The sequence below is a fragment of the Prunus dulcis genome, chromosome 3 (assembly GCF_902201215.1).
Source record: "Prunus dulcis chromosome 3, ALMONDv2, whole genome shotgun sequence".
NCBI lineage: Eukaryota > Viridiplantae > Streptophyta > Magnoliopsida > Rosales > Rosaceae > Prunus > Prunus dulcis.
Window position 1 is genome coordinate 4574401 of NC_047652.1, and position 24594 is coordinate 4598994.

Here is a 24594-nt window from a genome sequence, read left to right on the forward strand (position 1 = left end):
GGTTTTCAAAACTAGAGTAGTTTTGCTTTGGTTATGTATGATATTACGAGTTTCTCTGCGCATGATAATAATTTCTTTACATTTCTGTTTTAAATATCGATGAACTACTTTCGTTTATGTCCTGAAAACAGTGCTAGATCTATTTATAACACTATTTCCCAACATTATCTATTATAAATTCATAATCTGCTTTATTTTATTCACCCACTCAGATTCTGTGTTTGGTTTGTTGAGGCGAATTATTGCATCAAGAATATAAATAAAGCATATATGACATTGATATGAACAGTACTATAACACCCCCAACCCTAAGGCAAACTCCAATTATAAGCGAGCCCAACTTCCCATGGTACAACCCCAATTAGAGGAAGTAAGCCTTGGGAGCCATTAGTTTATGAGGGCATGAAAACACTCCCCACCAGCTTTTTGCCCCACTTTAGAAAAAAAGCAAAAGTAGGAATATAAAAAGATATTACTAAACAAATGAAACAAGAAAATGGAAAGAGAAACAATATGCAAAGTTCCCAACCCCACCCTTTATAAATTTTTTTAAAGGCCATAGACTTAAGCTTCTTCAACCTCATCCGAGAAAGTAAACAACAGTACTCATAAAGCTTTGGCTAGCAAAGTCTTGTTTGGGTGCATATACAGGGGAACATAAGAAAGTGTATGTGTGTGCGTGTGAGAGAGAGAGAGAGAGAGAGAGAGATTGTGTGTTTGTGTGTGTGTGAGAGAGGGAGAGATAGAGAGGAAAAGAAAGCAAAATTCATTTTTAGTTTCCTTCGATCTTCTGATCAAAGCAAGCATGAAGTGAACAAGTGTTTTTGGAGTGGTCATAAGTGCAACAAATGATGGCTGGAAACCCTAACTGGTGGAGCAGCATGCATCCACCGTCTCTCTTCCCTTCTCAATATGTGCAGCTTGGATCTTCTAATTCACTCCCTCTGAATTCTTTGCCTGAACATAACCTAGAGCCTCCACAGTCCTGGAGCCAATTACTTTTGTACCTCTCTCTCTCTCTTTCTCTCTCTCTCTGAGATATTTTTGTGTTTCTGTATGTGTTGGTGTTGGTGTGCCTAGGGTTATTATAAATAGTTGTTTGATCTAATGATTGATCTTTGGCTTGGTTCTGAGTCTTGTAATGAAATGTTTGTGGGGTACTAATTAATTATTTGGGAATCTTCTGCTTATTTTTCAGGGGTGGATTGTCCAGCCAAGAAGATGGCTTTGGTACTCTAAGTCATTTTCAACCTAAAGGCAGGTTGGAAAATTGGGAGGAGGACCAAATCTTGATCCCACAATATCCAAGGGCTCCTGTTGTTGATTTTATAAAGCAAGAGTCTAGTTCCCAGAACAGCATTAACTTGTGCAATAATCCTCATGGAGATGAAGAATTTCAGCTGGCACCAAGCAGCAGGCCTGTTTGGTCCCCAGTTCAAATCATGCCAGTTTCTTCCCCCAGGTCTTGTGTCACTAGTTTAAGTAATAATAACATATTGGACTTCTCCTATAACAAAGCTGACAATAAGAGGAACCAACATGCAGATCACTCATCTGAGGTAAGAAAGAATTTTTTTTCCTTGTTCTTTTGTTTTGCTACAAGTTGCCTTGTCTTTATGTTCATAAAATTATGTTTTTATTATTATATGTGGGTTTTTTAATATTTTGAATGTGCATGTTGTTTTTACTAGTGTAATAGCACTGCCACTGGTGGGATGTGCAAGAAGGCTAGGGTTCAACCATCTCCAAGCCAACCACCTCTAAAGGTAATACAGTTAATAATCTCTCTCCTTTTTACTAGTTGTAATTTTCTTTGAGCATCTATGTGAAATTAAAAAAAATTCTTGTCGTGACCAATATGATCCATCATTAAAATAAGCAATTACTAAATTACTGATCTATGTATTTACTCTGAACCAGGTGAGGAAGGAGAAGCTAGGTGATAGAATAACAGCCCTTCACCAACTGGTATCCCCATTTGGAAAGGTGAAAACTAGGAATTTCATTTTTTTAGCATCTTTTTTTTTCTGTTTCCTTTTTCTGTGATAAAATCCAATGAAGAGAATTATTTTTCCAAACCGAGATCAAAGCAGCTCTTTTTACTTCTTTAACTTTTTTTCTATTTAAATTTCACTTGGATTCTCTCTTTTAACATAAAAGAGTACCAGAGAGAGATGACTGTGGTGTGTGCATGTGTGTTTCTCTTTTGCAGACTGACACTGCTTCAGTGTTGCTAGAAGCCATTGGGTATATCAGATTCCTTCAGGGTCAAATTGAGGTGATGTTTCTACCAGCTCAGAATCAGTGAAGAGCATGCACTTAAAGTTTCAATAATTCATGCTTTTTCTAAAATTCTTTAGTTATGGAAGTCATAAACTTTATTCCTTTTTCCCCTTCCCCTTTGTTTGCAGGCCCTCAGCTCCCCTTACTTGGGCAATGCCTCAAAAAACATGAGGAACCAACAGTCTGTAAGTGCCCATATATCCCATTTCCCAAAGCTCTCTCTCTCTCTCTCTCTCTCTCTCTCTCTCGCTCTCATTCTCTCATTCATATTTTGAGAAATTAAGCATGTGGACTAGATAGATCAATTAGTTAATTACCCTGTGCATTAATTAATTAGAATATATAATTGATGATAGAGAATTTAATTACCTTAGGTTCAAGGAGAAAGGAATTGTGTATTTCCTGAAGACCCTGGTCAGGTATGCTTTATTGGATCCATCACCCCATCAAAAGCAAGCAGGGAAGGTTTTGAATACAAAAAAGCATCTAACAAATTATTTTATTCATAATATGATAAAGAAAAGCACTCAATGAACAAGGTTTTCAGCTTTCCAAAAACTTTAATATTATTTAAATTAATAATTAAAAACCATAATCTGCACTGTACCTAACTAAGCTGGTGTGGAATCAAAAGGTTAATTAATATTATTACTCATCATACTTTTCTTCTCTCTTTTTTTTTTTTTCCTATTTAGCTGTTGAATGACAACTGCCTGAAAAGAAAAGGTGCTCCAAACCAGGTACATATTCTTCATTTGATCAAACTGTTCATCCCCATTTCTAAATTCATTATAATAATCATGCATTAATGATGATTAATTAATTAATTGCGCGTATATGATGAACTTGAAGAATTAATTAAATGATTGCCATTGTTTGTTATGATAATTACAGCATCCTTCATCACAAGATAAAGCAAAGGATCTAAGAAGCAAAGGGTTGTGCTTGGTTCCTGTGTCTTGCACTCAACATGTTGGGAGTGACAATGGTGCTGATTACTGGGCTCCGGCTTATGGGAGTGGGTTTTAGGTTTAATTTAACGATGTAAGCACCCCTAGTACTGTTTAGTACTGTAGGACTAGTAGTACCGCGGCATATAGTACGGAGCTTTTGTAGAATGGGATAACATTATGAGCAGTCACTCTGTTGCAATTTGAATTAAGGTTGATTGCTCATTATGCTATGCATTCTAAATTAGAATTTGTGTACTATATTGCTAGCCATTCTACTACTCATTTACTAATTAAATAAAAGCTCAATCTAATAGTAGTATTATTCTTGTAGGAAGAAGAACTGGTACTCCTCTCTCTCTCTCTCTCTCTCTCTCTCTCTCATATGGGTATATAGGTTGGGCAAATATCTTGCAAGCTAACTAAGGATTGAAATTTTATAGCAGACATGGATTAGGTCAATTAGTCAAGACAATGTGCCCACCCTCTTACACCCAAGTTCGATTCCCCTATACATTAGATAAGTTCAAAATATCACTTTGTCAAAACAAAAACAAAAAAAGGATACAATAAATAATATAACCAAAGTTGAATGGAACGAGCTTTTCTTATATATACTTAGTTGAATTTCTTACTTTGCAAGAGAAGAAAGATACAAATAAAATATTAACATAGTATTTTGGCAAAAATAAAAAATAAAAAATATAAAAATTAAAAATTAAACATAGTGTATCAAGAGTATCCCGCATGGAAGGGTTGAAAGTTTAGTTAAAAAATTTAAAATATTTTAAGTCTCTCTACCATTATGAATTGGTTTTATATTGAATATTCACATTCTAAGATTGTATCTCAAAAAGCATTACTCGCATGAGACCACATAGGCGAAATAAAATAGAACTTGTAGTCGTTTTAGATTAATTTCAAGTAGACTTTTTCTTCTTACCCTTTGTTTCCATTAACCCTACTTGGCCTCGCAATATTTCTAACTGTAAAGTTGAAAGACCGATGCCAGACAGACACACTCATGTGGGATGGCTGACCCGACTATGCCAAAATAGACCCCATTTTCGGGTCTTTTTGGATCACTTTTTGAGATATTGCACTCAATTGACATGCCCCATCCTTCCCACACGCTCCTCAATGCAACGAACACCTCAGCCAATCGTAATCTTGACGTTATAAATTGCATCATAGATTCATCGGCTAGCCACGTTTCATTTCTAAATCTATTTTCTTGCATGAAACTACGTCGTTTCTTCCCAAGTATTTGCTTGTCCATTCCTTTTTTCCTCTCTACTCTAACGTATAAAATTAATCAAGTTGAGAAACCATGTGATCAACTTCATGTTGCCGGCTAAACCCTAATTGTAAACGCATTATAATAAGTGCATGCATGTGCAGCACACACACCCATGGCCAACATTTACGAGTTACGAATGAATAACCTTAATTCTAATTAATTGAGTGCGATTACTAGAATATAGATGTGTATAATACACAAATGTATGCGTTTTATTATTTGAAAATTTAATATGTTATGTTATTGAGCTATCAGACTAGACGGTTCATATGCGCAGTTCTTTTCGACAATTCATGTTTTGATAAAAGGACATTAATGGTTATGTTTATATAATCAAACTTAAAATTACTTGTCTTATTATAATATTTAGGTTCTTGACAGAAACGCAATCTCACATTAATATTGTAACGACAAATATTTCCTGATTTCAAATCACTTCTCTTCCAAATGCCATAGTTCATTTGAAAATATGATTATTCCCATGCTAGTTTTTTTTTTTTTTTTGGGGGGGGGGGGGGGTTGTGTGGGGTTTGGTGCTATGAAAAACACATGTGTTTATAAAAAGAAATGTGGGAATCAAGAATTTTCATAAGGGTGTGGTTCATAACTTTTTTTTTCCAACCGTTTAAGGAGCTGCTAAAATGGAGTGGCCTAATTTTTTCGAGAATGGGATGGGTTAGTTTCCACTGAATAGGTTGAACTTCCTAAATATTAGCAATAAAATCCTATTTTTTCTAAATATTTGCCTTAGAGCCTAGAGCTCACTCTTGTTTAAGAGTGGTTCCACTATTATTAGTGAATGAAATGTTATGTTGTTAGACTATGAATTATTTCTTAGAACGTAAAACACTACATTGCATTTCGTATCCTCTATGTTAGTTCAATGAAAAGGACTGTGATTAAAATATGTAAAGTCATGTAAAATGAGAGGAAGAAATTAGGTTCAAGTTAATAGTGACAGCTTCCCATCGCCTCAATCCCTTCTATATGGCAAGGTCAGTATGCATGTGACGTATAAGAAATATAACTTAGGTACTTGTACCAAAGTAATGACACATTTGACATATTTTAATTAGCTTCTTATAATACAATTATATTAAAATAAATATGTTATAAGCTAATTGTAATGACTTAAACCTCATCTAAAAGTACTATAGTATTGTAAGTCTCCTTAATCCTTACTTAAGTAATACCATTTTCTATAATACAGCATGCGACTTGTAACTTAAGTAGTGAAGAATATTTACTCATGTCATGCATATGATGTTCTGGGTTTGAGGTTTGATTTTCCCCTCCCTAATAAATTATGGTCAAGAAAAACAAAATAGTGTTGAAGAGGAATTGGTCGATGTCCTAATAAACTATTCAAGAAGTGGACCGTAATAACTTGGTCAGAAGTCAAGATCCAGTTTAGGGCATTCTACTTTGACACATCATCTTCATTTTATTTCTTAATTCTCCTTAATTAGGGTGATACATAGGATTGATTAGATTAATTATATTCATACTTAGCTGTCACACATGTACACATTTAGAAGTGACTATCCCAAATATTAATTTATTTGTACGTTACCCCTTGGTGATATTTTGGAATGTTATATGTTGATCTTAACTAAAGTTTGTATATATGATACATACTTTACGTCTTCACTCCAAATTGCATCAGGCGTTATTTGATGCAATACTATAATTACTTTGTGACTGTGACCCTAGCTATCTTTAATCTATTATGTATATTGGCACATCACCATCCATTTTCTTGAATTGGATATATTTTGCATATCTGATCTCTACTTCTTAGAATCAAATCTAGGACCAAACCAGAGAAAGAGACATTCGATGAAGTTAATTTTTTTGGTGTAGAAATATGTCGTCAAGGGTTTATGGTATAATTATTGTACACTGTTATAATTTGGGTAAACTCGTAACATGACATAAAATTATGGATGAAAATCATTAACAGAAGTGAAACCCTCGACACAACATAAATTATAGACCAAATCATTAATAGAGGTGAAATCTATTTTATTTATTTATTTAATACAAGCGATAGTTTGAATATTCTAAATTAATCTATTTTACGAGGAGGGGGACTCGAACTTAAATACAAAGGAACAAACTCACTGTCCTAACCAACTAACCGAACTCACGCGTGCATATGACTAATATAGAGATCTAGTCGATAATAATCCGCTACAAATAGTTTTTACTATTTTCGGTGACTTTAGTAACTTGATTGCCGTCCGCATATGTGGTACCCTAGATGACAGCGTGGCCCAACCATTCTTAGACAATAGCTGCGACCCCAAATGCTAGAGGATGAGGGCATGCAAGAGATGATGATGCTGAATCTATGTGGTGCCTAAACCAAGTTACAAACTAATTACTGTACTCTTCTTCCCTCACGATATCCATAGATGTATGTAATATATATATATATATATAATGTCTTTTGGGTCACTTTAATGATGTAAAAGCTGGCTCCTAGCTGTTTGATTCCTCGTGCTTGGATATATGGGTATTTGTGTGAATGCCCCAACTTTTATCTGCCTAGCTATTAGCCTATTTGTATTCATCTGCATCATCAGCTTAACCCTATATGTACCAACTGAATAAATGAAATAAATGAGTTTTCTAGAGTGGCTCCCAAACTGAATAAATGAAATATTTTAAATTTAGTAAACATATTTGATGAGCGTAGCAAAATTCTATAATTATATATATGTGAGGAACATTATATTTTTCGTGTGCACTTTTTTTATGTATAATTATTCGTTAAGAGTGGTATAAAGTACTCTGAAATTTACATGAAAACAAGAGGATGGAACCAACTATAGTTGTTAGTTTAGTGGTCTTTCTCTTCTCAATGTTGGAAGAGATCCCAAATTCAAAACCTCCCTCCTCCATATATATAAATTAAAAAAAGAAAAAAAAGAGAGCATGGAATAAGATCTTAATAATGAACCCACATAAAGTCTTCATGGATTGAAGCAAATACATAACAACACAACACAGCTTTCATATATATAAGGTTGAAATTTTTTAAAACATTAGAACTTGATGAACTTTCTTCTTTAATAAAGCGAATAGAGTACCACTCATTCATCATTATAGCAATCAATCATGCTCTTCCTTAGACGCTATAGTCTTCTAAGTTGTAAGCTAAGCTTCGTCCGTCTTCCTTCTTCAATTATTATGCTAATGGCATTCCCTCATGTGGGTTGGGGTTAGGGGTGGCAATTTCGGATACGACCCGATACACGACTCGAAATCCGCACGAGAAATTAGCGAGTTCAACCCGCACGATAAAAAAACAGGTCAATTTCGGGTCAACCCGTCCTGACTCGTTTAATAAACAGGTGGGTTTCGGGTCAACCCGCTAACCCGCTATAATACCTATCTAACCCGTTTATTTAACGGGTCGTGTCACGGGTCGTGTCAACCCGCATCGAACCCATTAACCCGTTTTATTTGCAAGTGATATGAACTTTTCTGTTCAATTTGGAGTTGAACTTGAACTTTTCTATTCAATTTGGAGTTGAACTTGAATTAATGAATATATATTTGTATTTAATTATTTACTTAGGTTGTATTTGGGGGAAGTTTTATCAAACTGTTAAAATTATTAATTTAGTTATAATAAAAAATGAACAGGTGGCGGGTTACATGGGTTGGGTCGTGTCAACCCGTTTATAAACGGGTCGTGTTCTGGTTGACAATTTCTGACCCATTTATTAAACGAGTCGTGTTCGGGTTGACCATTTCTGACCTGTTTAAAATCTCGACACGACACGAACCCGACACGACACGACCCATTGCCACGCCTAGTTGGGGTTGTGCGATGATGATGATGATGATGATCCAAATCTGCAAAATGACTTTATATTTATGCATGGATCCCACTTTCGGTGTCTTTTGGACACCTTAAAGCTACCATAGGCCCCAATACCCTCCCACGCTCCTCCATGTCCCAGGGCTTTGGTGTGTGCTATGGTATTGCTGACATCTACAATGCATCATAAAACATTAAGAAAATAGTGCATTTTTCTTGAATTTTGTTTGAATATTTCCGAGTTTATTCAAAAATTTTGTTGCATTTTTGGGTTACAGTGTTATAGAAATCTAAAAAAGGAAACCGTTACTCAGTTTCACACACAGCTCCCTCAAAGGGCTCAGAAATCAGCTGATTATAAAAAAGAAAGCATAAAGAACGGTCAACAATTTGAGATTTTAAAAACAAACTGATTTAGTATATAGTTTTTTGGTTTTTAAAAACAAACTGATAATTTAAAAAAAGAAATAAAAAAAGAAAGAGAATCATAAGCCCCAATAGCTTTCATATAATTTTTGACATTCAAAATATTTAGGTATAAATTAAAGACAGCTACCAAAACAATAAATATAATTAAAGACTACTATATATACTCCTTGTATTTGATTCATGAAGAATATATTACTTGGGCTACATGTTGATGGGGTTTTCCCCACTCGAGTCATATATAACCTTTAGGTTAACAAGCCTGATTCCCAAAGAAAGGCCCAGAATGGCAACAAAACCCATGCTTTGTCAATGTCAACCTAGCTTGGGAGAATTTGAAAACACGATTTTGAAATGTCAACTTAGTCGGGAGAATCCAAAAACACAATTTTGAGTATATGAATAACTTCTCTTAACCATTTAAGCTACAAGCTCCTTGTAGCTAAAATGTTTGTGCCCCATCTTCTTAAGACACCAAATCTGTCAAGGATAAAAGAGGAAGGTTTAATTCGATTAGCTAGTTACTTCTAAGGGAAGAAAATATCAAATTAATAGGAGATATCTTTCCTATTTGGTTATGGATACAAGGTTTAGGTCCCCAATCTCATACACAAATCATAAGCACAAACCCTACCTCAGAGCAAAAGTAAAGAATTACTCTGTCATAATTTTTATTTATAAAACTTATGTGCTAAATTTACTCTCATTTTTAAAGCAAAACCAAGAAAAATTAACATCTCAAAGTTAACTAGAAATTTAACATTCAAGATAAATATTAATGAATTATAACAGGAAAAATCGAACATTAAACCTTGAGGAGTGGAAGTGGTGCAGTGCAACAATGCAGAAGAGGAGTTCCACGCGTTTCAATGTTATCTCAAGAAACCTGAAGTTATCCATTTTCATTTTCCTGAAAATATTTCATGAATATATAATATATTAAATGAATATTAAATACATATATTAAAAAAGAAAACAAAATTGGGCCCCCTAGACAATGGGTCCAGGGATGTTGCACCTCTCGCCCTTCACTGATCAAAATTTCACATAAAGTTAACAACCCATGAAAGATGTCATGGTTTAATACAAAAGTCCACGACTGAAGCTATTTGTGGTGACATTCCTCACTCTGAGAATGCTAAGGAGTACTTGGAGGTTGTGAGTCAAAAATTTAAGGAATCGAAGAAGGCTGAGACTGGGAATTTGATGAACAAGCTAGCTACAATGAATTATGATGGTGTGAAGGATTTGGGAGTGTATCATCTAAGTATGATAGAGGTAGCTAGCAAAGCGAAGGCCCGTGACTTTCCTATAACCGATCCTTTTCTGGTTCACCTTGCCTTGAACTCCATCCCGTCATCATATGGTCATCTCAAAGTGAATTACAATGCTAAAAAAGATAAATGGGATCTCAATGAGATGATCTCATTCTATGTTCATGAGGAGGCTCGAATCAAGAAGGAAAAAGAGGCCAATACCTCACACCTCACCACCAATGCCCACAAACAACATCACTTTAAGCCAAGTTCCCATGTTGTTGCCAATAAGGACAACACCAAGGCTAATCCTCCTCCTAAAAGTTATAACCCTTTAAATTCCAACAAAACAACCACATTTAAGTGTTACTTTTGTGACAAGGCAGGCCACCGAAAGAGAGATTGCACTAGGTATAAACGTTGGGTACGTAGAACAAAAGGGAACTAAAGGTACGTCTAATTTTGTCCTAGTTTTCTTTGACTCTAGTTTTGTCATTGTCGTTTCTAATTCCTAGTGGATTGACACTGGATCACCAATCCACATTGCTAATTCCTTGTAGGATTTCTTAAGCCAGAGGAAACCAAGTACAGACCAAGACGATGTCTTCATAGGGAATGGCAATAAAGTTCCATTTCATGCATTACGATCAATTAGGCTTTAACTAGTTTCAGGTTTTTCTTTAGTTTTGAAAGATATTGCTATGTACCTTCTATGCGAAGGAGTTTGATTTTAGTTTCTAGATTAACTGGGGAACATTTCATTTTAATTTTTTCTAAGATAGGATTTTATTTGATTTTCAGTGAAAGTTCACTAGGCAGTGGCTCTTTGATTGATGGGTTGTTTCGTTTGAATTGTGCAAGTAATAAATGTTACCTTCACCATTGAAACTATGGGCCAAAAACGATAATTAGACAGTGAAAAATTAACCAAGTTATGGCACAAAAGAATACGCCATGTGTCTAAGAAAAGAATGCAACGGCTAATCCACGAAGGAATTCTTCCTTCTCTGGATTTTTCAGACTTTAGTGAATGCATTGAGTGCAATAAGGGCAAAACGACTAACTCAAGAATGCTAGGATCCACACGTAGTCAACAACTTCTAGAGATAATTCACACTGACATTTGTGGTCCCTTTCCCAAATGAAACTATGGAAGGACATGTACTTCATCACCTTAATTGATGATTTCTCAAGATTCTATTATCTCTGTCTAATTCCAACCACATCTAGTGCATTTGAGGCTTTCAAAGTCTTTAAAATTGAAGTAGCAAACCAACTTGAGTTAAAGATTAAAGTTCTAAGATTTGATATGGGAGGAGAATATTATGAAAAATATGTTGAGCAAAGCAAATACCCATCACCATTGGCACTATATCTTCAAGACTATGGAATAGTTTCACAATACACAAACCCTGGAACACCTCAAGAGAACAGAGTATATGAGAGAAGGAATAAAACCTTGAAAGATATGGTGAGAAGCATGATTTACAACATTGATCTTCCAAAGTTTCTATGGGGAAATGGAATTAAAACAACTAATTACATCCTAAATAGCAGTTCCTAAGACTCTCTTTGAGCTATGGAATATGAGGAAACCTAGCTTAAAGCCTTAAACCATTTGCATGTCTATGGTTGTAAAGCCAGAGCCTAGGTATTACAATCCAAAGTCGGGAAAATTAGATCCAAAAACTGTAAGTTGCAGGTTCATAGGGTATGCAGAGAGATCAAACGGTTTTCATTTCTATTGCCCCAACCACATCAATAGAATTGTTGAGAGAGGGAAGGCCAAGTTCCTATAGCATGATGAGGATAGTGAAGGAACAAATAAAAAAAAAATTTGGTTTTGAAGAAGAGGATAAATAGGAGTAGAACCTCTCAATACAAGCAATCTAGTCGTAACTTATCTATTGATTCAAACCTTGTCACAAACTGAGACTCCATTTGAGCCTAAAACTCAAAACTAAAAGATTAGATATATTCATGAAGAACCAAATGAGGTTGAGATGCCTATAGAGCCACAACCACAACAAGAAGAAGTTAAAAGATCCTCAAGGGAAAGAAGACCTAATGCACTAACATATTTTGTTTCTTTAAATGAGGCATATGTTGAAGGTTTTGAGTTTAAGGATCAAATGAGTTACAAGCAAGCCATGTCTAGTGAACACCCTAAGAAATGACTTGAGGCTATGCAGAGTGAGCTAGAGTTTATGAAAACCAATGAAATGTGGGAGTTAGTTGAATTGCAACAAGGAATGAAGCCTATAGGATGTAAGTGGGTGCTTAAGACCAAAAGAGATCCGAGGGGCTATTGAGAGGCATAAAGCTAGGCTAATGGCTAAGGTTTTTAACCAACAAGAAGGAATCGATTACAATGAAACTTTCTCACCAGTTTCAACCAAAAATGCCTTTAGAATTATTATGGCACTTATAACACACTTTGATATATTTTTATATCGCCGTAGTACGATATTGTTCGCTTTGGGCCCCCCTTTCTGCCCTCACGATTTTGTTTCTGGGAACACACGAGCAACTTCCCAGTGGGTCACCCATCTTGGGATTACTCTAGCCCCCACCTCGCTTAACTTCGGAGTTCCTACGACTCCGAAGCCAGTGAGCTCCCAAAAGGGAGCGTGCTAGATGGATGCGGATGTGCACATATAAGGCACATCACCCCCTCTCCGTTAGTTGATGTGGGATCTTACAATCCACCCTCCGTAAGGGCCCGACATCCCCGTCGGCACACTCGCACCACACGGTAGAGTGGCTCTAATACCAAATTGTCACATCCCGGGATCGTCTCCGCCGTAGCACGATATTGTTCGCTTCGGGCCCCCTTCTCTGCCCTCACGGTTTTGTTTCTGGGAACTCATGAGCAACTTCCCAGTGGGTCACCCATCCTGAGATTGCTCTATCCCCCAACTCGCTTAACTTCGGAGTTCCTACAACTCCGAAGCCAGTGAGCTCCCAAAAGGCCTCGTGCTAGATGGATGCGGGTGTACACATATAAGACACATCACCCCCTCTCCGTTGGTTGATGTGGGATCTTACAAATAGATGCAAAAACAACTTTTTTAATGGATAGAATTGAGTGAAAAGATCTTCATGCAACAACCTGAGGATTTATAGAAGAAGCAATGAGCAGTTACTGTGCAAACCAAAGAAAACAATCTATGGTTTGAAACAAGCCTCAAAGCAATGGTATTTGAAGTTTGATAAGATAGTTACATCATAGGGTTTCATTGAGAATAGATTGGAAGAGTGCATATGCTTGAAAAACAGTGGGAGTAGGTTTATCTTCCTTTTCCTTTTATATAGATGACATTCTACTTGCTAGCAGTGATGAAAGCAAGGAATTTATGTCTATATATTTTGAGATGAAAGATTTTGGATTCTTATATAATGGGAATTGAGATTCATAGAGATGAAGCTAACGGTTTGTTAGGCTTGTCAAAGAAAGCCTACTTTGAAAAGGTGCTAGAGAAGTTTAATATGTTTAAGAGCAATTGGTTGAGGTACCTATATCAAAGGGATATAAGTTGAGAAAAAGTGATTGTCCAAAGAATGGCATTGAGGGAGAAGAAATGGAAGACAAGCATATGCTTTAAACCAGGGCCGTCCCTGAGATTTTGAGGGCCCTGTGCGAACTTAAATTGGGGCTTCACATAATCTAATACAAAATACTATAAATAAAAAAAAAATTGGCATAACTTAATGTCATACACAATTTTTTTTATAAAAAAAATCATGAATAAATATGTAATGACAATCAGAAATCAAATTCATAAAAATTTAAATGTTTCTATTTGATAAAATTAAATGTTTGGTACAAAAATAAGCTCATTGTGCCCCTACAAGGTCCTTTGCTACCTCCAATAAGCAATTTGTGTTTAATAGGAAAAAAAATTAGCAATCACAAATTAATGAGTAGTTGCACACAAATTCCTGAAATTTGAATTTGACTATTTGATTTTGAGTGTTCTTTATGAATATAGGAATTAGGGTTTTCTCTTTTTGGTGTTGAAATTCCTGAAATTGAAGGAATAACTAAAATTGTCAAAGGATTGAAAAAAGAACCAAAGAGAGATTGATAAATGATGATGATTACTTACCAGAAAATCAGAGTTTAAAAGAAAAGAAGAAGCCATGAAGTTTTTTTTGTTTTGTTTTGAATGAAAAAAGTACTTTTCTTAGATGAGGAATTTTTTTTAATAAATTTTTTAAAAGAATGATCGGAGTAGAAAATGTTTGTGGGATATATATACATATACTCCTCCTGTGGTTAGCTTCGATGTTTCCTTTTATTTCAAGGGTTTTTGGTTTTTCATTTATTTATTTATTTATTAATTATGTAAAGTTTTTAGTTATAATGCAAAAATAATATAGAAACAGCTTATAGACCGACTTCAGCAAGAATCGAACTTTGGCGCTACGTTAAATGGAGAAGCGCTGGAGCCAACTCCACCAGACACACCCTTGTGCAAATGTCTAGCACGCTATACTATATATACAATTCCTATAATATTAATATATATACTATAAATAAATTTTTTTCGGAGGGCCCTTAAGAATCGGGGGCCCTGTGCGGTGGCACCACTTGCGCTACCCCAGGGCCGCCCCTGCTTTAAACATAGAGAGAGTCAAAATGCAATTACTATTTTATACAAAAAATAAAAAATGCAACTACTTGATTACATTATCAAAAGTTAGGAATTTTTATTTGTTTTTTATTTGCTGTCACTTAGCGGATCAACTAGACACGACTTGAAACGTACACAGAAAATTTGCGGGTCAACTCGTAAATGACACGTTTATTAAATGGGTTGGGTTTGGGTTCTGCATTTTTGACACATATATAATCTTGACACGACATGATACAACTCATTGCCAGCCCTACAAGAAAGAAGGCTAAGGTCAATTGTAAAAAGAGCAGTACGTGATATTGCCTAATAATAAGTTGGGCAAAATGTCTTTCTAGTTTGCCGGATTTTCTACTTTTGTCTATGTGGTTTCAAATGTGGCAATTGGACTCCTGTAGTTTGATATCCTCACAATTCAAGGACATGCCCAAATTTCAGTCTAATTTTGCTATTTAATAAGTACGTGTTGATGTGGTATGGGGTATTTTGGACGAAATTAGAAGGAATTTGACATAATTGTAATGTGTCCTTGAATTGTGAGGGATATAAAACTCCAAGCACAAAATTGACAAAATTGAAACTACAAGGATCAAAGCAATAAAACAAGAAAACTACAAGAATCAAAAATTTTTTTCCTAGGTTTCAACCGAATTAATACATGCCATTTGCATTTTTAGGACTCCCAAACCACCTCTGTTGTACAAATAATAAATTTGAAATAATTAAACCATGTGAAACTCTAGCTATAGTACATACTAAACAACGTGGTACGTAGTGTTAGAAATAATTAAAATTTGCCACAAGAAATGAGATTTGGCGGGTACAATAATTGTATTTGTTGGGGCAACATTTGGGAGCGTGGTTGGAGGGGTGACTTTTTTTGTTCCAATGCTCACCCTGATTATTGGGTTTGATCAGAAATCATCAACGGCAATATCAACATGTAACTTGTAAGTACTTTGATCACATGTTTTTATGTTTTCACCGTCTGAACAAGCCTTATACATCTTCACTTTCAACTCAAATATTATTGATTTGATGAAATTCCACAGATTTACAGTTTCAGTCACCCCCAAGACTATCCAACTTTCTAAAACTTTAGATACAAGTGTCATAGTTGTAAGAATTTCTAGCTTTCTCTGCTTGAATGTTATGCATTAGCTTTTATTGGGTGTGTGATCAAATCCCTAATGAGTTCTGGACATGTTTAATGAAATTGCCATAATGCATCAGTCATTTTTTTATGTTTTGTTGTTCCAAAACTGATGCCTAAGTTTACATCCTGATAGGTTTAATTTGTTTTTGCCTTAATTATGTGTATGTTATTAGTTTTAATTGGTCTTATAAGTTAATACATAGAGAAATTGTCTGTTAATTTACCTTTTGCTTTCCATTTAAACAACTTAGGCTATTTTGAATGTTCTGTCTGGTTGGTCAGGTATGGTCACAGGGGGAGCAGCTGCAACCATCTTCTACAATTTAAGGCAAAGGCGTCCGACAATCGAGTTGCTCCTCATCGATCATGATCTTGCGCTTCTATTTCAACCAATGCTGGTGGTGGGGATTAGTATTGGAGTTTAATTGGTGGTGTTCTTTCTGAATGGATGATCACCGCCTTACTGACTAATTATTGTCCTCACAGGTAACATTTTTCTGAGCTGCAACCTTCCCCATTCACAATTGGACAATTTCCTCATGTATGATATAACTGTAGGCACAACCACAAAATCGTTCTTTAAAGCAGTTGAGATGTGGAAGAAAGAAACTATAACTAAAAAGGTGGTTTTTGAATTTTGCTTGTTTCTAAACTAGTTGTAGACTCTGGGATTGCATTAATTGAGTTGCTCAATCATTTTTCACTTTGGTAGTATGTCTTTCATCTGTTTTGACATAGATATATTTGAACTATCAGTTGCTAGGCTAAAACACGTGCTCCTTAGTTAGGTGATGGCAATGAAGACGTTGAAGACAGAAACATTCCAGGAGGCCCAAGCAATGGCACAACAGAATCCAAGGAAGCTAAAAAAGCAAAGGTTAGAGTTTTGAAGCTAAACTTTATGCCTGGTTTTTATGGACTGACTTCTTTGAACTCCCCAGGTTTCTCTGCTTGATAGTGTTTGCTGGAAGCCTTTTGGAGTTGTTGCTGCTGTCTGGGTTACAATAGTTGCATTGCAGATTGCTGTGGTTTGTCTAGTGACTTTTTATTTGGAATTTCCGTTCACTTATATTCATTAAGAAGCCGGTTGATGGGAAACTTATTTTTGCTGGCACAGAAACATGTAACAAAATGTTTCAGTGGCATATTGGTTACGAGATGTCTCATAGGTACTTTCCATGCTCCCTGTATAGGACTTTTTGTTCCTTTTGTCCTGCATCAATCAGATTCCAGTGGCTGTTGTAGCAAGTTCATATGCTGCTGTTAACCTGTAAAAAGGGGGGAGAACAATTGCATCCAGTGGACAAGAAGGTGCAAACTGGAGAATGCACAAGCTTGTTTTATATTGTGCCTGTGGCATAGCAGGTGGAACAGTTGGCGGTTTGCTCGGTTTAGGTGGAGGATTCATTATGGTGCATGTTTCTGGAGATTGGGATCCTTCCTCAGGTACATTTCATACTTAACATTTGATAAGTGATATATAGTTGAGTTTGTTTTTCTTTGGGTGCCTCTCACTATTCTAAAGTATTCGTTCTTGTTGCATTCACTTCTTATTAGTTCCACCCCTCAGAGTAAGCTAACAAAATATGATGATCATTTTATTAACTTGTTGAGAACTTTTCTGGAGGTTTCAACTGCCACAAGCACCTTTATCATTACATTCTCTTCATCCATGTCTGTTGTAGAATTTTACCTCCTAAAACAATTTCCAATTCCTATGGTAAATTTCTTAGCCATTCACATTCATGTTCATAAATTAATCACTACTTGTGCTTAGAAGGCAATTTCTGTTTTCAAATAAATACTGGCTTCTGTCATTGTAATTGTTTTGCAGCTTTCTACTTTGCTGCTGCGGCAAGTCTTTCTGCCGTCAGAGGGCAAAATTTTGGGGGAAAGGTGATCAAAGCCTTAGGAAGAACATACTTGATCATCTTCATTCTGGCTTTCACAACACTTGGGAGTACAGTTTCCTTAGGTATGTGCCATTTTACCCATGCAAACCCTGTTTTTTTTTTTTTTTTTTTTTTCCTTCTTTTACTTTTAACCCCATGTTAAGCTCAAGATATGAATTTTCTGCTAACATATATAGTTTTTGCTTCTAAACCGGTGGAGTTGACATAGCAAACATGGTTAAGCGAATTGAGCACAAGGAGTACATTGGGTTTGAGAGAATGTGCAGTCAAGGATCCTAAGTCCTTAGCTCAGATTATTTGATTTTAGAAAACTATAAGCTTAGAAACTTGTATAAAACATTCAGTCTAATGTTTTATAGCTTTCTTATAGAAAATTTATAGCTTTATTGTCGAATCCAAATCCTTTCTTTCAAATACATTCCGTCAAAATGGAGCAATTTGCACAAAATAGAAATTCATTTAGTCCCTTCCCCTAATCAAGGGGCGAAACGTTTGTTAATTCAGAGTAAAATTGTCCAGTTGTTTTGAGTTCCATATATGTTATATAAGAGGTAAAGGGTCCGAGCAATAAATGTGTTTGGGTGAGTGAGCTAGGGAGGTTCAAAGTTGGTAGCTAATCAAGTCATACTGTCGTACGTGAATGTCTTAAATCAACCATCACTCAATATTAATCAAAGCACAAAATCTTTCTTCCATTAGCATGCATGCACATAGTGAATCTGAAAAATATAAATTAGACTAAATCAAAGGCAATGCCAGCAGAAATTTCTTATTTTAGAGATCCTGCTATACATACATCTAGATACATTCTTTTGTATCCAAGTCATAGTATATATAATATATTTGTTTTTTCTTAAAAAAAATTTAAATACAAGCGAGGGAGAGAGAGAGGGGGGGGGTGTTGGGGTTGGTGTTTCTCATGCCTACACTACCAAAGTGCCATGGGAGTCGGAACCTGAGATCACTAGTCTGTAAGTCAAAACTCTTTTCCACTAGGCTAGACCCCATTGGCATATATTTGTACTAATTTTTTGGTTATACTGCATTGGATTTAGGAGGAAGTTCTGAATAAATGGCTGGTAAGAATGGAACTCTTGGAGTTGGTTTTCTGGTTTTATTAGCATTATCATCTGCAGCAGTTTCAGCACATGAAGAAATGTTGGGCTCACAACCTTCAAGCCAGAATATTACTGGAAAAGAGGTTCAATCTCACTTGGGTTATAATAAGCATGTGTGGCCTGCGAGTCCAATTTTCTATTACCTTAGTTGGGTTTGATGCGTAAATGCATGTTAGGCTGCTGAGAAAATGTGCCTTGCCCAAGGATGATTGATTTGGAATGTAAAAACTGTTTTTTTTTTGTAAATCTTCTACCTCCCTGTCCCTGTTATATATACGTTAACAAAAACTCATATTTTTTTCAGTCCATTTTAGTAGGTAAAACTGAATAGCAGGCTTAAAATGGTGCTTCCAAATAGTTCAAACTTTGTAGTGGTGATCATATACAGGATATCATCAGATTTGGCTGGAAAATCGCGGTGGGTATGATGATTGCATTTGTTGGAGCAGCATTTGGGAGTGTGGGAGGTGTTGGTCGGGGTGGCTTTTTCATCCCAATTGCAGTCTCCAAATGTAGGAACATATATATATACTTTCATATATCACAGTTTTAAATTCATCTCATTCTTGTGCTAATTTATCTTGTTCTTTTCTATTCAAACACCTAAATTTTGCTTCTTTGTGGTCAGTCAGGTATGTATGATCGCAGGCACAGCAACTGCAGCAGTCATGTATAACATGGTGAAGCACACTTCTTTTTTCTCGGAAGTAAAATCAACTTGAAAATCACATGTTCCATTAGTTACACCATAATTTCACTTCCTTCACTCCAGCACTTAAAGAGGAGAAGCTATCCATCAGAAACTATTCTCTCTTTAAGTAATTATCTGATACTTTAAGGATTGGAGACTCTCCTTAGATAAAACAATCATTGGCATAGATACTGCACAATTTTACTTACATTGCTTCAAATTAACAGAAAAGGGCACAAGCTATGAGAATGGGGTAGTATAACAAGTTACAACAACAAGCGAATCAACCTCAGAAATCACATTATAAGCATATAAACATAACCCACAGTTGAAAGAAAAGGAAAAAAAGAATATACTTTCTAGGGGTGACAAAAACTTTCACTTTTACATGGCTTGAGTCCGAGGAGGAATTTCTGTGGTTCTGTCCTCAGTCCGTTTAACAAGAATTCCATTCCATCCTGCAGATAATATTCAACAAATATCATTATGACTTTTTTGCCAAAAGTTCACCAATAATTATTTCGTTTGAGAAAAAATAGTCCGAAAATGCTTTTGGTTATTCGTAAAGCAAACATTATAAACCCCATTAGTCCATGGTTCACACTAACAGAGAAGAAATTGGCGATATCGAATCTGCTATATGATTTTTCATCTATCAAATATAAATTGAGTGTGAAGCACTGGACTAGTTCTGTGGTGGATACCTAGAGCAGGATCAAATCCTCTGTTTCTGAGCTGTCTGAATTCTTGACAGAGAGAACAAGAAGAACGAAAGACATGGGAGATCACATCTGTGGTATGGAGCTTCTACCAGGTTATACCTCTGCCTCAGCTTTGTTCTATACTTTGAGCCCATAATCCATTGAGAGCAAAAGGCAGGCATCATCAATAAGTATATGAAGCTCCCAGGTGGCAAGCTGCAATGACCAAATTTTCTTCTTGTTCATCTATTACTTTTTCCATCGTGCATGTATGTTAACTAAAAATTGGAACCCATTTGTCATAAGTAGAGGAAACTTACGAACATGAAGCTCATAAGTAGAAGATAGATTTAGTAAAGCCAAGCTTTTTAGCTTAATACATTCAGAACATATATGCATATGTGCATTTTATTTTATATCACAGTATTTATTCTCACACATAGCTATATTCTCATTCTGAACTTATTCATAAAGATGTGGAGACAAGCGTGGTTTGATGAGGACATCAAGAGGGGTGAGTTTCCTGTTCGTAAGTCCAGGGCTTCCAGTCATATCAACCGCTGCGTTTCCTCGGGTCGTGACTTCAAACGAATGAAGAAAACTAGCCAAAGTTAAAAGCGTCGTCTGAAGACCCAAACTAATCCCAGGGCATACTCTTCTACCAGTCCCGAACGGCATCAGCTCAAATTGCTGACCCCTAACATCAACATCCTTATGGGTAGTGAGAAATCTCTCTGGCTTGAACTCCATCGGGTCGGCCCAAACCCGAGGGTCAGTTTGGATCTTCCACAGGTTCACTAGCAGCCATGTGCCTTTTGGAACCTGGTACCCTTCTACGGTACAGTCTTCTCTGAACTCCCTCTGGACTGAGAGTGGACCAGGTGGGCATAAACGCATTGCTTCTTTAATAGTGGCCGACAGGTACACCAGATTATTTATATCTGACTCATTCAGCAGTCTGCTTTTGCCAACATGCTGGTCAAGTTCTTCATAAACTTTCTTCAAAACTTGGCGGTTGTTCAGAAGCAAAGAGAGTGCCCACGTCAGGGTCACCATGGTTGTGTCACTCCCTCCAGAAATCATAGTCTGCACAATCAAAACTTTGGTGATTAATAAAACAAATTTACCATTGAGGTCGTTATTGTAAAAAAAATAATTATCATATATATATATATACCAAACATGTTGCTTTGATGACGGTATCTGCATCGAAGCCAGCAACATTTGCTCCATCGATGGCTGAAAGCATCACATCAATGAAATCTTGATCTTTTCCTTTAGTTCTTTTCTGCTTGTGCTCCTCCAACCATTCCGCAAGAATACTGTCCAGTTCTTTGGCAGTTCTCTTCATGGCCTTCTGCTGTCCACCCAAATCCAACCAACTAAGCCAAGGAACAGCATCTCCCAACAGAAACAATCCCAGAAAATGAAAGAACTCCCCCATGGCTTTTTGCCACCGCCTTGCCTCCTTCTCCTCACTCGAATCCCCATTCATAAAGCATCTCTTTCCGGCAATCATCCTAAAAATCACATTTAGAGTCAAACCTCCAAACCACTGCTTCATGTCCACCAAAAGCTCCCCCGGCCCTTCTTTTCTGTTGCTCCATAGAGTGTACAGCTCTTTTAAGCTCATCTCTACTTCGGAAGCTCTAACGTTTCTCAGTAGCTCGAGCCTGCGGTTTGAGAGTAGCTCGAGGGATGTCAGTTTGCGAATTTCACGCCAGTATGTACCGTAGGGGCTAAACCCGAACATGGCATAGTTGTAGCTCAAGTGTTTAATTCCTAGCCTAGCGGGACGGGAGGAAACAGCTATATCGTTTGTGGTGAAGCAATCCTTGGCCGCCTCCCAAGTACTTATAACCAGAGCAGAGTGGATGCCAATCTTGACGGTGAAGATTGGTCCATACTTGCCAGCCAAGGAAGCCAAAGCTATGTGAGGAAGCTGAGATCCTCCGAATAGGTCGAGATGACCTAGCAGAGGCCACCCACCTTCCACTTTTGGTGGTTTGAGACTCTTGGCTTTGGCACCAGAGCTTGATCTCTTTATGATAAAGTAAAAAAACACAAGTATGGCTAAGATTCCAGCTATGGCAGTGTTTAGGCATGGGAGATACAACTCCATTGTCGCAAAGGAAAGGTTGAGGATAAAGAAACTGTTATAAACTTAGGAAAATTTGGAGAGAATTTAGAGGAAGGAAACAATGATTATCAAGAGATCTACCGTGAGTTTCATCTTTTCTGTTCTTCTTGTTCTTTCTCATTAATCTTAGAGGCCTATTTATAAGCATAGGAAAATACTGTCACATCCTGAGATCGACTTCGCCGTAGCACGATATTATCCGCTTGAACCCGTATTTATGCCCTCACGGTTTTGTTTATTGGAACTCACGAGCAACTTCTCAGTGGGCCACCCATCGTGAGATTGCTCTAGCCTCAACTCGCTTAACTTCGGAGTTCCTATGAGTTCGAAGCCCAAAAGGCCTCGTGCTAGATGGAGGTGGGCACGTACATATAAGACACATCACCCCATCTCCGTTGGTCGATGTGGGATGTTACAATCCACATCCTTAAGTAGCCCGAAGTTCTTGTCGGCACACTCGCACCATACAACAGAGTGACTCTGATACCAAATTGTCACATCCCGATATCGGCTCCGCCGTAGCACGATATTATCCGCTTTGGGTCCCATCTCTGCCCTCATGGTTTTGTTTCTTGGAACTCACGAGCAACTTCCCAGTAGGTCACCCATCTTGGGATTGCTCTAGTCCCAACTCGCTTAACTTCGGAGTTCCTATGACTCCGAAGCCAATGTACTCCCAAAAAGCCTCGTGCTAGATGAAGGTAGGCATATATATATAAGACACATCACCCCCTCTCCGTTGGTAAATGTGAGATGTTACAAATACATAAAAATTACTACCGTAAGTGGTAGGCTTCAATCGCATTGGTAGGTTTGGTACTTTTACATACACATTTGGTAGGCATAGTTAGGGAGGAAGATACAGTAGGAATGGTGGGCATCCATCTTAATTTTGGATTTCCAACACTCCCCCTTGGATGTCCACTATACATGGAATATGCCTCATTAAAAATCTTGACAGTAAAACTCAGTGGAACAAAAACTGGTTGAAGAAAAAAAGATTACATAACTATGTGTAACACAATCATTTATAGAACACTGACACACGTACGATACTGCCTCGTTAAAACCTTGCTAGGAAAAATCCAATGAGACAAAACACCTGAACGAAAGAAAAAGAATACAATGTGTAAAGTCATGTAAGACCGATACCCTCCCTATATGAAAGACCGATGTCAGACAGACAGACTCATGTGGGATCTGTAAAGTCATGTAATATTAGAGGAATAAACATAACAAATTAGGTTCAAGTTAATAGTGACAGGTTCCCATCGCCTCAATCCCTTCTATATGGCAAGGGTCGGCATGCATGTGACGTAGAAGAAATATAACTTAGGTACTTGTACCAAAATAATGACACATTTGACATATTTTAATTAGCTTCTTATCATACAATTATATTAAAATAAATATGTTATAAGCTAATTGTAACGACTTCAACCTCATCTAAAAGTACTATAGTATCGTAGGTCGCCTTAATCCTTACTTAAGTAACACCACTCTCTGTAATGCAGTAAGAGACTTGTAGTTCAAAGTAGTTAAGAATATTTTCTCATGCATATGATGTTCTAGGTTCGATTTCTCTATCCCTAATAAATTATGTTCAAGAAAAGCAAAATAGTATATTGGAAAATAATTGGTCGATGGCCTAATTAACTATTCAAGAAGACCATAATAACTTGGTCAAGAGTCAAGATCCAGTTTAGGGCATTCTTTGACCCATCATCTTCATTTAATTTCTTAATTCTCCGTAATTAGTTTGTATATATAATATACACTTTACGTCTTCACTCAATATTGCATCAGGCGTTATTTGACGCAATAGTATAATTACTATGTGACTGTGACCCTGACTATCTATAATCTATTATGTATATTGGCACATCACCATCCATTTTCTTGAATTGCATATATTTTGCATATCTGATCTCTACTTCTTAGAATCAAGTCTAGGATTAGGGGGTTTAATTAACTGTTGTGTTGAGGCAACAAAAATAAAGCACCAAACCAGAGAGAGACATTCGATGAAGTTGCATTTTTTCGGTGTAGAAATATGTTGTCAAGAGTTTATGGTACAATTATTGTACATTGTTATAATTTGGGACTCGTTACATGACATAAAATTGTGGATAAAAATTATTAATAGAAGTGATAACCTCGACACAACATAAAATTGTAGACCAAATCATTA

At 36.6% G+C, this 24594-nt stretch overlaps 3 protein-coding genes, 1 long non-coding RNA gene and 1 pseudogene across 5 annotated transcripts in view; 3 read left to right on the top strand and 2 right to left on the bottom strand.

Annotated features, from left to right (window-relative positions):
• The first annotated feature begins 509 nt into the window (after nt 1-509).
• Nucleotides 510-3566, top strand: LOC117621515 (transcription factor bHLH68-like). Of its 2 annotated transcripts, XM_034352040.1 has the most exons (9): nt 510-1003; nt 1199-1559; nt 1692-1766; nt 1921-1986; nt 2213-2278; nt 2412-2468; nt 2658-2702; nt 2979-3023; nt 3178-3566. In XM_034352040.1, the coding sequence occupies exons 1-9, from the start codon at nt 849-851 to the stop codon at nt 3310-3312; spliced, it is 1005 nt and encodes a 334-aa protein (XP_034207931.1). In that variant the 5' UTR covers nt 510-848; the 3' UTR covers nt 3313-3566. The 2 variants fall into 2 exon arrangements, with proteins under 2 accessions (XP_034207931.1, XP_034207932.1); XM_034352041.1 differs by lacking the exon at nt 2658-2702.
• Nucleotides 3567-10204: 6638 nt separating this feature from the next.
• LOC117623314 lies at nt 10205-10881 on the top strand. The gene is made up of 2 exons (XR_004585109.1): nt 10205-10497; nt 10608-10881. It is a non-coding gene; the product is annotated as an uncharacterized LOC117623314 (long non-coding RNA).
• Nucleotides 10882-13446: 2565 nt separating this feature from the next.
• Nucleotides 13447-18032, top strand: LOC117621043 (annotated as a pseudogene).
• Nucleotides 18033-19842: 1810 nt separating this feature from the next.
• The window catches only part of LOC117621044 (protein PLANT CADMIUM RESISTANCE 8), a 94537-nt gene continuing 89785 nt past the window's right edge, over nt 19843-24594 (bottom strand). Inside the window, 3 exon segments of the mRNA XM_034351302.1 lie at nt 19843-20020; nt 20267-20357; nt 20359-20479. Coding sequence (XP_034207193.1) covers nt 19947-20020; nt 20267-20357; nt 20359-20479 — 286 coding nt within the window. The 3' untranslated portion in view covers nt 19843-19946.
• On the bottom strand, nt 20566-22524 carry LOC117621240 (cytochrome P450 CYP82D47-like). The gene is made up of 2 exons (XM_034351597.1): nt 21441-22524; nt 20566-21349 (listed from the first exon to the last, which is right to left on the bottom strand). The coding sequence occupies exons 1-2, from the start codon at nt 22383-22385 to the stop codon at nt 20726-20728; spliced, it is 1569 nt and encodes a 522-aa protein (XP_034207488.1). The 5' UTR covers nt 22386-22524; the 3' UTR covers nt 20566-20725.

Bases quoted from the DNA above. Each gene is read 5' to 3' on its own strand.
- LOC117621515 (XM_034352040.1), top strand. From the start codon at position 849: ATGATGGCTGGAAACCCTAACTGGTGGAGCAGCATGCATCCACCGTCT. The intron at 1,560-1,691 runs GTAAGAAAGAAT...TGTTTTTACTAG, and splicing joins ATGCAGATCACTCATCTGAG to TGTAATAGCACTGCCACTGG. The intron at 1,987-2,212 runs GTGAAAACTAGG...TCTCTTTTGCAG, and splicing joins TGGTATCCCCATTTGGAAAG to ACTGACACTGCTTCAGTGTT.
- LOC117621240 (XM_034351597.1), bottom strand. From the start codon at position 22,385: ATGGAGTTGTATCTCCCATGCCTAAACACTGCCATAGCTGGAATCTTA. The intron at 21,350-21,440 runs GTATATATATAT...TTGATTGTGCAG, and splicing joins TCATCAAAGCAACATGTTTG to ACTATGATTTCTGGAGGGAG.